This window comes from Oxyura jamaicensis, chromosome Z (assembly GCF_011077185.1).
Source record: "Oxyura jamaicensis isolate SHBP4307 breed ruddy duck chromosome Z, BPBGC_Ojam_1.0, whole genome shotgun sequence".
Lineage (NCBI taxonomy): Eukaryota > Metazoa > Chordata > Aves > Anseriformes > Anatidae > Oxyura > Oxyura jamaicensis.
Window position 1 is genome coordinate 3,592,502 of NC_048926.1, and position 12,677 is coordinate 3,605,178.

General features: G+C 39.9%; 1 protein-coding gene across 3 annotated transcripts in view; it reads left to right on the forward strand.

Annotated features, from left to right (window-relative positions):
• Positions 1 to 12,677, forward strand: part of EPG5 (ectopic P-granules autophagy protein 5 homolog) — a 51,918-nt gene that overhangs the window by 3,147 nt on the left and 36,094 nt on the right. For all 3 annotated transcript variants that reach the window (XM_035310113.1, XM_035310111.1, XM_035310112.1), the window contains exons 3-12: positions 1,439 to 1,682; positions 2,503 to 2,639; positions 3,018 to 3,125; positions 3,802 to 3,875; positions 6,151 to 6,259; positions 6,759 to 6,873; positions 7,345 to 7,495; positions 8,413 to 8,568; positions 8,919 to 9,076; positions 12,142 to 12,296. In XM_035310113.1, coding sequence (XP_035166004.1) covers positions 1,439 to 1,682; positions 2,503 to 2,639; positions 3,018 to 3,125; positions 3,802 to 3,875; positions 6,151 to 6,259; positions 6,759 to 6,873; positions 7,345 to 7,495; positions 8,413 to 8,568; positions 8,919 to 9,076; positions 12,142 to 12,296 — 1,407 coding nt within the window. The remainder of the gene's footprint in view (positions 1 to 1,438; positions 1,683 to 2,502; positions 2,640 to 3,017; positions 3,126 to 3,801; positions 3,876 to 6,150; positions 6,260 to 6,758; positions 6,874 to 7,344; positions 7,496 to 8,412; positions 8,569 to 8,918; positions 9,077 to 12,141; positions 12,297 to 12,677) is intronic.

Below are 12,677 nucleotides of genomic sequence, written 5' to 3' on the forward strand. Positions count from 1 at the left end.
TCACTGAAGCTGCTTTGGGAGCAGAACTATTTGGATGTGATTCTGGACACTGATTTTATTCACTGCTAAGTTTACTGTATTTAGGATGCTCTGCTCCAAAGTAGATGGTTGCCTTAGCTTTTCTTCCTCTCCGCTGACCCCCACTTTCAGACCCTGTTGACACTTCAGACAGTTAGCTGATTTAAACTCTTGATGAGTGTATGGTAGTGGGATCTGTTTTAGTGATCTCTTTTAGAGTCAGGCTCATTTGTAGTCAGTCAATGCCTGTGCCCAGCCAGTTCTGCTTGGAGCACTGGGTGAGGTTGGTGCCACAGTCCTTAGAGAAGATGCAGGAGCTGTGTGGCAGAGCAGGGCTGAATGGCTGGGGGACTCCAGAAGGACTGTAGTGATGGTGTCCCCTCTGGCCTGCTGCCTGCAGTGACACTTCTTGTTTACGTCAGTCCTGGCGACTTCCTGCTGTCAGGTGGCAGACACACAGGAGCTTGAGTCATGCTGAGAGGTGACCCTGCTACTGGAAGCACAGTTTCTCAAGAGTTTAATGCTGGGAGACATCTGCTGTACAGATTGGAGCCTTTTCCTTTTTACTGGGAAGTAAAAGTGTAATGGGCCTGTGTCACTGGGCCTCTTTGGGCTCTGTTCTGTGTTGATAAGTTTCTGTGTTAAAAGCAATTTTAGCTTCACTCTTAAGTCCCCATTGGTTATCATGCAGCTGGCAAAGCTTGCTGCTTGCTTTGTTCCCTCCTGATTCAGAATAATTGTTGTTTTAATACTAATTTAGAAATTTTATTCTAATAATTTCAGAAATACAGGGACAAGCTTCCAAAGTGCATGGTCTGAAGCATGTTTTCTGGTTACATGAAAGAATGATGGGCTGTTACGTATTGTGGCTTTCTCGTGTTAGAGGTAGGGCAGAGGAAGACTGTTCTCACTGTTTAACTCCAGTTTGGGGAAAAAAAGTACAGTCCACTTCAGAAATCTTAGATGTATTATAGGGAATTGCTATCAACTGTGAGTTCTGGGGGCTTAGAAAAATATTTAGGTTGTTCCAGTCTGTATTTTAGGTTTAAAATAATCCAAATATTCACAGAAATCTATAAGGCGAGAAGGAGGTGCGCTCACTGGGAGTAGAGACAGCTGATTTTGCTCACATCTTTCAGTGATACAGGCAAGCCACTTCATGTCTACCTCTAGACTTGAGTTATTGAGGGTTTATGAGAGTCATTTTTTTTGGAAGTCAGGGATGTGCATTTTCAGTACTCAGCAGCTCTGAAAAGCAAGTAGAATGCTCCCAGATGTTTGTCCACCTGTAAAGCGGTCCCTTTTATGAAAGCTGTGAAATCTCTTGAGGGGAGGGTTATGTCAGGGTCACTTTCTGTAAGCACACTTCACCAAGCAAAATGGGAAAACCACTTATATAAAATACTTGCTTTCTTTCTAGGGTGTCTGTGCAGATCAGTGCAAAGTGACAGGTCACCATCGCTACCAGACGGTAGAGCTGAATGAAGGTGTGCTGGGGGAACTGAAGAAGCTGTTTGAAGCCAAAGCAGAACACGTGCACCAGACGCTGGCACTACACTCGTACACTTCGGTGTTATCTCGGTTGCAAGTGGAGTCGTACGTGTACAGGTTGCTGAACAGCTCCTCCCTGCTGAGATCAGTGGCTCTTCAGCAGCAAGAACAAGGTGGGTGAAAGCTGCCTGTGCTGTTCAGGGTTCCTGGCACGTTGTTCACCTGGAGTTTTGGAGGCTTCTGGTAGGAATTGTGCACCAGAGTGTTTCTCCTCTGATCCTAAAACCTGTTGGTTTTATGGAGGGATCAGTGAAATGCTTTTCTTGCAGAAAAACTTCAGTTCTCCTACCTTTTGCACCTGGAGAGTTGAAGTTGAATGCAGGAGTCCTGTCTTCTGTCTAGTCTGTGTTCTGCCACAGGTTACTGTAGGGGAACACCAGGTGGGATGGGACACCTGCAGTCCAAGCTCTTGTCTAAGAGGCCATATAATACAATCCCTTTGCAATGTTGATGATGCACAAGTTTAAAAACAGAGGGACATACCTCCTGCTCTGCCTTTTGAAAGGCCATTTGAAATCTCACAGCTGTAACAAATATTTCTGGCTTTCATCCTAAGCATGTTACTTATTTGGGTTTCTGCCAGTATCTTTTAGCTGAAGTATCCCTCCCTCAGATATTTCTCCTCCTTTTGTCCCTCACCCCCAGATAGTTCATATACATAGTAGATAGTGTCTCTTACAAAGTTTATGTTGAAGGAAGGCCTTTTAAGAGAGCAGCCACAGGATATTCTTCTTGCAATTAGCATTCAATACTTGATTATAAGATTAAATAAAAAATGCTGCATAGGTGTTCTTGTTTCTCAGTTTTGGCAAACAGATGTGTTGAAATATCTTGGTATCTACAAAGTTTTCTGTATAGCCCCAGAACAACAGCTTATGCTACTCTTCTGAGAGCTGCTCATCAAAGCTCCTTAATTCTTTTCTTAATTTGCAGTTTCAAAGCACCCTGAAAATCTTTCTTCAGACTTGAGCCACTTGAAAGAATGCGTCAGCGTTCTGTTCAGTTTCACCCGCAGACTTATTGAAGATCCTCAGTTTCAGAGTGACCTTCTCATGTGGCTGCAGAGGCTGGTGAGGAAGTGAGCATGATAGAGCTGTTGGATCCAACATGTGGGATGAATTCAGAGATGACTTTTTAAATGTGTATAGAGTATTAATGCTTCTGTTTTGGAAGTTAAATTATTCTGATCAGCAATTTTGAGAAACTTCTGTTCTTGCTGACTTCTAAATAAATTATTTCTTAATAAACTTGTAATTAATTTTGCTGGTTTGCACTGTGGCTCAGAGCCAAGCAAGCAGGCTTTTAAATACTGTTCTGCTCTAACTTGCTCTGAAAGGCTTGCTGGAAAGTGTGGGAAGAGAAATGAAAAAGCAATGTTATTCTATTTAGCAAGGATATAAACAAATGAACCTTGAGATTATTTACAAGTCAAATATACTTCTCTTTAGGTGTCAGTGCTGCAAAGAATTGGCTGTCCAGGTGACCAGCTCTTCCTCTTCAACCACATCCTTCGATGCCCCGCTGGGATCGGTGAATGGGCTGTTCCGTTCATTCAGGTGTGAATGTTTATTTCTTTATTGTGGGAAGGTTGGAGGGGGCAGACAGGTGAGATTAGAAGTGCCTTTGTGTGTAGAAGGGATGAGGAAGAACAGATTTTAGAGCCTGCCTATTGAAAAGGGACTGGCCTGTGTTTCCCTGGAAAGTTAATTATCTGGGAAATTTCAAGGGCAAGGAAAAGGGTTCACTTTGTATAGACCAGAGGGAGCGTAGGTATCAATAGGTGTCAGGGTGTTGTTTCAAAAAACGTGTCTCCTTCAAGATGTAGGAAATCTAGCTGCAGGAAAAGATTGTGGTTATGCTAATAGTGTAATGTAAGCCATGAAATAGAAGGGTGACTGGAGGTAGCATCATAACTTCCCCTGTGCTCAGCTTCCCACTGATGTGCGGGTGTATGTGAGAAGTGAAGAAAAGTTGTCTTTCTGTGTACCTTCTTGATGTTTTTTTCCTTCTTTAATTTTTTATACCAGTACTTTATAGTACCTAATACTGTGCCATAGCAACACTTCCTCCAGGGTATCAGAACTGTCTTTTCCACTTATTTTTTGGTCAGACTAAAAACTACCCATAAATGTGAAATCCAGAATATGAATTTCTCTGGTAAAACTGATTTGCCTTTTGTTTTACTTGGATTGAATTTTACTTATTTGCTTAAACTTTTGCATTTCATTCCAGATCAAAGTCTTGGATAACCCATCAGGTGTCTTTCATTTCATGCAATCTCTTGCCTTGCTTATGTCTCCTGTCAAGTAAGTATGGAAATACAATTTTATAAATATGAGCTGACAATTTAATAGTAGAAAATATGATGATATAAAATCTTCTCCCACAACCCTGAAAGCACATTGCAGGCAAAGTCATAAAAGCAGGCACAAATACGAGATTATTCATGGTTAAAGTCAAACGCTTTTTTTATTTATTCACCTTGAAATACAGCCTTGGCAGCACGTTCTCTGACTGCACGTGGTATGATAAAGCTTTCTTTGAACTGTCAAATAGCTTGTGATGGCTGACTTTTTTTTTAATGAATTCTGAAATAGTTCTAGCTGTGGGTGATGGCCTGATCAGAATGCTCTCTCTGCAACATCTGGCCTTGAATAAAGGGTTTACTAAATTGGTGTAGATGCTGGTTGTATTTCTTAATTTATCTTTCATGCTTTTCTATGTAGAAGTAATACATGATGCTAGGAGATGCTAGCTAATGAAAATAATCATTAGGGAAAACTCCTGTTAGGTGCTTCAGATAAAATGTATAACTTGTCCTGATCCCTCCCGCCCACCCCCTCAGATTTTAGCGTTGAAGAATCAAACTACCGGTATCATGATAGTCTGACCCTGTATTAACTGGGACTTTGATTAGCGTGGACTATTGTTTTAAAGGGTTTTGCTTCACATTTCCTCTCTAGTGCTGCTTGGGCAAACAAACATGTCCTAAGGGTATATGTGTTGGTGGTGGGTTATTATGCTTTAGCTTTGGATGAGGACTGATTCAAGGTGTACAGGGTGTCTCTCTCAGCTGTTTATTTTGCAGGAATGCAGAGATGTAAGTGGCTGTACTTACTGTTAAGGATCTGACACTTCTGTTACAGCTGCTGTGTGTCAGGAACCAGTTTCACTTCTAAGCCCTATTTAGAGTTAGATACTGGTATTGTGAAATTCAGAATTGTGAAACTGTTATCTTAAAACTTGTATTTTATTTCTAATACTTTTGCATTATCAATGTGGTGTTGGACAAATCAGGAGGGTGATGTGATGCCAGAGTTTTTGTTGCATTGTGTTCAGAGTTCTGCCTGTACATTTTTCCTTTTAAAAGGAAGTTATAATTTAAAATTTTAACGTCTGTATAGCCCTTCTGCTTGTTCATTTAACTTGCTGGTATGTATCTGAACAGCTGAAGATACTGATGGTATAGAGTCTGAAAACTAGTATCCTGGCCTTACACATATGGAATTGGAGCTGGCTTGAAGTGAGGCAACTCTTTCCTGGAAGTTCTTTAGCTGTTGTAGCTCAGTGTACCTAAGCTCAGTCCTCCTAATGTTGGCATGACATCCATCTAATGCATCTGTGGCAGTTCTGTAGTGGAGCTAGCCTATGCTTGTCCTGATAGTCATTGACTCACCACGTGATAGCTTTAAATAGTTTTTTTTTTTTTTAGAGTACCTCTTTTGAAAAATCATATTATTTTATTTGGTTTTAGAGATTCTTATTGCATGTGGATAGTAGTTTTATTTCTTGCATATTTAAATATGCTTTCTATACGAGGCTGACAGCCATATTAATTCTCAGAATATTTCAGACTGTGAGTCTCTTAAAGCATTAGGTTATTTGGCATACTTGTTCTTGAATCTGTTTTGAATATTTTCTCTGGTATGGGTTAACCTCAGTAGAAAGCCAAGCGCCACACAACTACTTGCTTACTTGCCCCCTAGTGTGGGGAGGAAAAAATAAATGGTAAAAGTACAAAAACATGTGGGTTGAGATAAAAACAGTTTAATAGGTAAAGCAAAAGCTGTGTACACAAGCAAAACACAGTAAGGAATTGATTTGATGCTTCCTGCAGCAAGAAGATGTTCAGCCATTTGCAGGACAGCAGGGCTCATACAAAAGGCTCACTTGGGAAGCCAAAAACATCATCGCTATGAATGTGCCTGCTTCCCTTGCCCTCAGCTTTTATTGCTGATCTTGATGTTATTATGGCATGGGATATCCTATCCCTTTGGTCAGTTTGGGTCACCTGTCCTAGCTGTGTCTGCTCCCAGCTTCTTGTGTAACCCCAGCCTCCTTGCTGTCAGGGGAAGCAGAAAAAGCTTTGACACTGCAAGCGCTTCACTAACTAAAACATCTGTGTGGTATCAACACATTTTTCATCACAAATCCAAAGCACAGCAGAACCACACAGGCTGCTGTGAAGGACACTAACTCCATGCCAACCAAAACCAGTATGATCTCTTAACTGAAATACGATGAAATTCTAAGTTTTTATCTTTCAAATTTGTGTAAACTTGATTTTTTTTTTTTAATCAGAAATAGGGTGGAGTTCATGTGCCATATGAAACCAGCTGAAAGGAAAAGCTCCTCTTCTTCTGGGAAAGAATCTGGAAACTGGACACTAGTAGATGAAGGAGGAGAAGAGGTATAGCGAATGATGTTGTTTTCTTTTTGTGCTTTAGTTCAGGCTTATTGTATTGAGGTTGTGAAATGGAATAAGGTATACTAACTGCTGTTCAGATTAAAAGCATCATTTGAACCATAGATCTCTTTTACTTGCTTTTTATCTCTGTGATATAACTGTAGATAATGAAGTTTCCAGAAATGAGTAATGAGAGATTGAATTTAAGGGTCCTATTGCATGCAGAAAGCATGGAAATAGTGCATGTGAACAGTTGCTTCACTGCAGGACCTGTGTTGGACTAGCATAGCATCGTCTAGTTCTTTTCCCTAGCTGGTGAGTGCTGTTGTGTAGGGGCACACAGGAATTTAGGAGCTTCTGTGCGTGGAAGGGGGAGTTCATTTGTACTTCCTTTGTTTTGCAAAGCAAGCTGGAATTAGCACAGTAGTGAAGCCCTTCTACAATGTGTTTTATTGGTAAAATTAGTATTTTTATTAGTAAAACTGACGGAGTTCTTCTATAGGATGAGGATCCTGAAACAAGTTGGATTCTGCTTTTGGAAGATGATTTGATCGCCCTATTGTCGCAATTCCCGTTTCATGAACTGTTCCAGCAGTTCCTGGGGTTTAAGTCTGCAGGTAATCAGCCGCTAAAGTGTTACTCTTCGTTTTGCTTATGTTAATTGTATTAATGACCACAAAGGCCAAGAATGCTACTTCATGGTGAGAATTTTGAACTGAACTTACATAGAACCTGTGCAACAGCTCACAGACTAAATAAATATAGATGCAAGTATGTGTTATTTGTATGGGATAACTTAAGAGATTACAGCAATACTAGTGTGCAAGTACTCTGTTAAGTCTCTGGACAAGTACATGAAAATAACTGCTTGCTAGAGATCTTAGAACTTGCATAGATGATTTGTACTTTGATACTTAACAGTTATTTTTCATTCATCTCATAAAGAAAACACAAAATCACAATCTAGGTGGCAAACAATCAAAGTAATCTTTGTTGCTTAGAGTGCTTGTGAAATTACTTAAAAATTACTTAAGTATCCAGAATTCATGCATATTTATGACACTTACTTTTTTCTGTCTTGGTCTTAGGTACTTATTTTCCTGAAAAAACAACTCCCCAGGAGATGATGAAGATTTTTGCTTTTGCAAACTCCTTAGTGGAACTTCTGTCTGTGGGGTTAGAAACATTTAACAGAGCACGGTACCGACAGTTTGTGAAGCGAATTGGTCAGCTAATAAAGTAAGAGAACATCTTCTCTGTGATATGGTTGAATTGCTTTCACACACTCTGGTTTAATATTTAGAGCTCCTTAATACATAAGTAAAAAAAATAATAATAAAAAAAAATTATTGAGTAGCTTTTGTTGTGAGAGATGGTCAGTTTACAATTAGCTGATGGGTGAATCTGAAATCCCAGAGTTCTTGACCCCGAAGCTGCCTGTGAGATGAAGAGCTACAGAGTAAATGCTGTAGCTACAGAAGAGCCAGGTGAACTGAGGAACACTGTGCTGACTTCTTTCAGGGTTGTGTGTGGGGTCACTGAAATCAGCAATTTCTCTAATTGCTCCTATTTATAGCAAGTGTTATTGCCTTCTTCCTGTTGTAATGTAGAATTGTTTTATTTTTTTCTCATTTTCTCCTTGAAAATCCTTACTGCACTAAGCAAATGTAATTGGAAGCTACAAGTTGCTCTTTGTTTCTAAGTCTTTCGGTCTCTTTACTTGGTTTATATGAGTGTGTTGTTGAGGGGTATGCAGTTGCATCAAAACCAAAACTGGTTTTCCTTTGTGCTAGAAGAGTGAGAACTTGGTATAGCTTTTCCTGTATGGGCTTCTAGCGTGTATTGCCATTTCATAAAGTAGGATTGCCTTAAGGCTTGGAAGTTCACATACAAATTTATTTGATATAACAGAATATTATGTATTTTTGGCTTGCAAAACCAAGGAAAGATAACAGGAATTTTAGGCTAACCCTGTCTGAAGTGCGGAAGGAAAAGTACATGCTATGTATGTGGCAGTTTCTGGAAACCAAGGGTTAAACCAAGGGTTAAATATGCCTCTTGGAACTAGACCAGAGTGTAGCTGCACACCTCTGTGTTTTTATCTGGTGATGACATACTTAATGATCCCTCTGCAACTTTGTTGTCCTGTTGTGTAGGATGACACTCTGTCATGTGAGTGACCACTGGGCGCTGTACGTTAGTGGCAATAAACAATATGGATCAATAGCGCATCCGTACTCTGTGGAGAAATTGCAACTGGAGTTCGATGAGCTGTTCTTCAGAGCTGTTCTACATGTTCTGAAGGCAAAAAGGTAGGCTGTCCAATGTGATAGATACTGACTTCATCTTGGAGTGAGATATTTGAAACTAGGAATTGCATTAGCTTTAAGTACTTAATGGTTTCGACAAGACTGCAGTATGCAAGATTTTTCAGCACAGTGGTAGTATCAAGATGGGGAGGAGCTGAATTTGAATTCTAGCATCCGACAGAAGCTCTGGGGAATAGTTCAGTTTAGAAATAGGTTAACTCCAAACTAGAAGTACTAAAACAAATTCTCATGTTCCTAATTCTGTTGTACAGCAGAGATGTGGGTGTGTGGCTCCTTTTCAAATGTTGGGATTTATCAGGGTGAGACTCTTTGCCTCTCTTCAAACCTAACAGGCTGGGAGTCTGGCTCTTCATGTCTGAGATGCCTTACGGAACATTGTCCAGCAACATGCTTTGGAAGCTCTTCTTTGTCATGCACTGTGCAGAGAGTGAGCACCTGGAAAAGCTCTGCTCTTCTCTACAACCTGCTGACTGCAAACAGAGGCTCAAAGGTAGAACTCCTTCATTCAGAACCAATTTCAATAGATTCAGCTACAGGTACATCGGCAACCGGTTTCATTCTTTGCAGGTTCTGCTGTTAAATACACCCTTGGTAGCATGACAGGTCCATAGGCCTCAGAATCATCTTGGGTAGATCATGGGCTTGCAGCAAGTGTTTGATGAAATGCTAATTTTAATGGGAATTAGCATATTTACTGTCCTTTTGGTTTTCTCTTTGTCAGTGACTGCTACTGGCTGCTTCAGCACTTCAGGAGTGCCATGTAGTAACTACATTTGTGTGTTTTCATAATGAGTTGTATCTTGACCTTCAGCAGTCAAGATGACCTTCAACAGAGACTTAAATCCTTTAAATACAGAGTTAGGCATCATACAGTTTTTTTGTGAACTGTTGACTGTTCTTGAGTCTTCAGCTGGTGATAGCTGTATAAATACCCTCATCTTCCTTCTTTTCCTAAACTTGGTAGTTCCGGCTTTAGTAACTTACGTTGCTGGATATCTACTTATCTACAGTTGCAGATGTTGCCCTTATCTTCTGCCTTTTTTGATGCTTCTCTAGTCTTTATGCCACCATTTCTTTCTCTTTTCCCTTAACTTCTGTCCCGTGTTGATATCTGCAGCTATTGTGGTGGTTTCACCTGTAGCAGAGTTACTTAAAAGCCAGTTTGAATGCCATCTTCCCTTTGTTGTTGCCTTTGTGGAAAACTTACTTAGGGACTTGATTGACTGGGAGTCAGGTAAACAAAGCAGTAATTCCTTACTTCACAGCCTCTGTTCTCCTGAGGTTTGCTCTCACTTCCAGTCAGTTTTACTCTTCAGGTGGGTGATGGGCTACATAGCTATCACCGTATCAACCAAGTCCTTTGATGGAGAAGTAGAAGAAAAGGATGATCTGCAAGTTATTGAGTGTCTTAACTGTTTGAAACTCAGCTAACATTTGGGGCAGTGCAGTCACAGTGGGAGAAAGATATCAAGACTGTAGCTGTGTATATTTTATGAAGCCCTGATCTGTTTTGGCTAGCTTGGAGCTAATCAGTGACAGTTATGCTGTTTCAGTGAGGACAGTCTTGTTTCTGCAAAGATTTTTTTTTACTGTATCTCCAAGAGAATGTAATGTGATGTGGTAGATTGCGGCTCTGACACAAACAACCTTTTTTTTCTGTTTGATCAAGCATTGTTTTGCTTCTAGCTAACTTTTTGTGTTAAAGTCCCTGGTATGCTGATGCAGGATATTTTTACCCTTTTCATTCTCCTCAGTGGTTTATGTCAGCACTATGGTATTTTTTCACAAATGTCTAGACAGGCAATATCAACGATTTTTAGTGGAATCCATCAAATCTTCTGAAATAGTTTATTTTGCCTGACATTTACCAATATAGTGCTGGCTTTATTTCCTGTAATTCATACCCTAATAGACCATGGAATTAACATTCTCTTGGAAGAGTGCTCCTTTACTGATCTTGATGGAGATGTTGTTGCTCCTCTGTGAGACGAGATGGAGTCTCTCTTCTTCGCTTGCTCACTGTCTGTCTTCCCCAGTCCCAAGATAGGGCTTGGTGGGAGTTTGAGGTTGGCATGGGGGACTGCGGTGTTGAGCCCAGGTACAGTGCAGAGGAAGATGTGGCTAAAGCAGGAAGCTGGGAGGCTGCAGAGCTGTCTTGCTGCAGAGAAGGTCTAGGGCATGTGTGCTCAGCAGCTGGCTCCAGCTGTCTCCCTTCCATTTATGGTCTTTGACTAAATGTAAAAACAACAACAAAAAACTGCTGCTAAGGGCAAAAGGTAGTGTTAGGTAAGGGAGATGAATGGATGGGGTATGTCTATTGCATTTGTCAGGAGTGAGATTTATGTTACTATTTGGAAAAACTCTCTATTTAAATTGCATGATCCTCCAGCACATCATTCGTGAGATGCATTGGCTGTACAAGTCTGATCTTCTCAGGCTGAAGTACATTTGAAAATTCTTGAAAGCACTGAACATGGAATCTAAGCCTAGAGGAAGTGTTTAATCACAAGTGTGCTAAATGCATGCTTCTGCTGATTAGGTAGTTGAGTACCACCAGCGCTTGTTTAGTCTGCTCAACTGGTGTGAGAAGATCACTGTAAACCATTTCTGCTCATATGTTAAGCTTCAGAGGAAGTAGGCCATTATCAAAACCATTTTACAGCTCAAGGGCTGCTTTTAATGCATACTCTGCTTTACCATGTGGATGCTTCTTTTTTTTTTTTTGAAGAAATTAAAAACATGTATTTTTCAAGCCCTGTTAGGCTTTCTTTGTGCTCTTCCCTTCCTGTTGTCTTCCACCACGAGAGATGAAATATCTGTTTGGCTACTTGTCATTCCTGTGTTTAAATAAGAGACCTCCATGTGCTTCTATGCTACTTCAGTTCTCTGTTTTCAGATTTTTCCAAGCTAGTGTATTCAATAATTCTGCTGTATTGAGTTTGAGAAACTGAAATTGAGCTTTTATTGTAACTCTTGTGCATATTTCAGGCCCAGAGCTGGATGCTTTCAGTGTTTATATTTGTAACCAGCATAGAATGATCTCCCTAGTTTAACTGCTGCTTGCGATCACGTTATGTGGAATGAGCAGTGTCTCTTGTCTTGATCAAAATCTCTCTGTTGTGCTTGTGCAGGCTTAGTTTTAATCTTTTCTTGACTGTGATGCTGATTGAGGATGGAATCTTTTCATGTAATTTGGACTTTAATCTCCGGAATTAATTGCTGCAACCTATAATGGAAGTTGAAATGCTGATAACATTTTTAAAAAACAGAAATTCAGGTAGTTCTTCCTGTGAGTGATCAGCACAAATAAATTTCCAACTGTTCTTGAACTAGGTTTAACTTTTGTTTTGATTTACTAGTGTATTTACTGAATTGCATGGGATCACTGCATAGTACAGAGTTTCTTGCACCTGTTTTTTTTAAGTCAGCTGGTACAAGATCTTCTGAAGAGAGGATGCTTTGTCACTCATTCCTTCACTGATTTTGAATTGTGTATAATTGTATAAATACTGATTATGTATGTCAGATAACACTTCTACTGTGTTACTTTTCTAGAGCCACAGCACCTTGAAAACTTTGAAAAGTATCTCCAATCAATGAACTGCTCAGAAGAAATTTGTCTGCTCACCACATTTGCTCAGATGGCACAAACTAAACGGGCTGATGTTGATGAGGATTTTATCAAAATCATTGTTCTGGAGATATATGAGGTGAGAAATATTACCAGTCCATTTTCTGACAGACAGAAGTGTGAAACATTTATGGATTCTGTAGTTTGTTCAACTGCAAAACTAAGAGAGCTGTTTCTGAGGTTTGTAATTTAGTGCTGAATTAAAATTTCCAAAGTGCTTGGTTCTGTGGAGGAAGAATAGTAGTCTTGAGATAAGACCAGAATGAAATAAATGAACAAAACCATAGCGTGTTCTTTTTTTCTCAAGTTTAACTTGTAGCTCTGGAATTCCTTGTGTGGTGTGTTGCTGTGTGTTTTTATTTATTTATTTATTGTAGCTTATACGTTTCGTTTTGGCCTTCATTTTTGCCACTGTGATGCAGTAATTTCATTAGTTGTTAGGACAATCAGTGTTAATGTG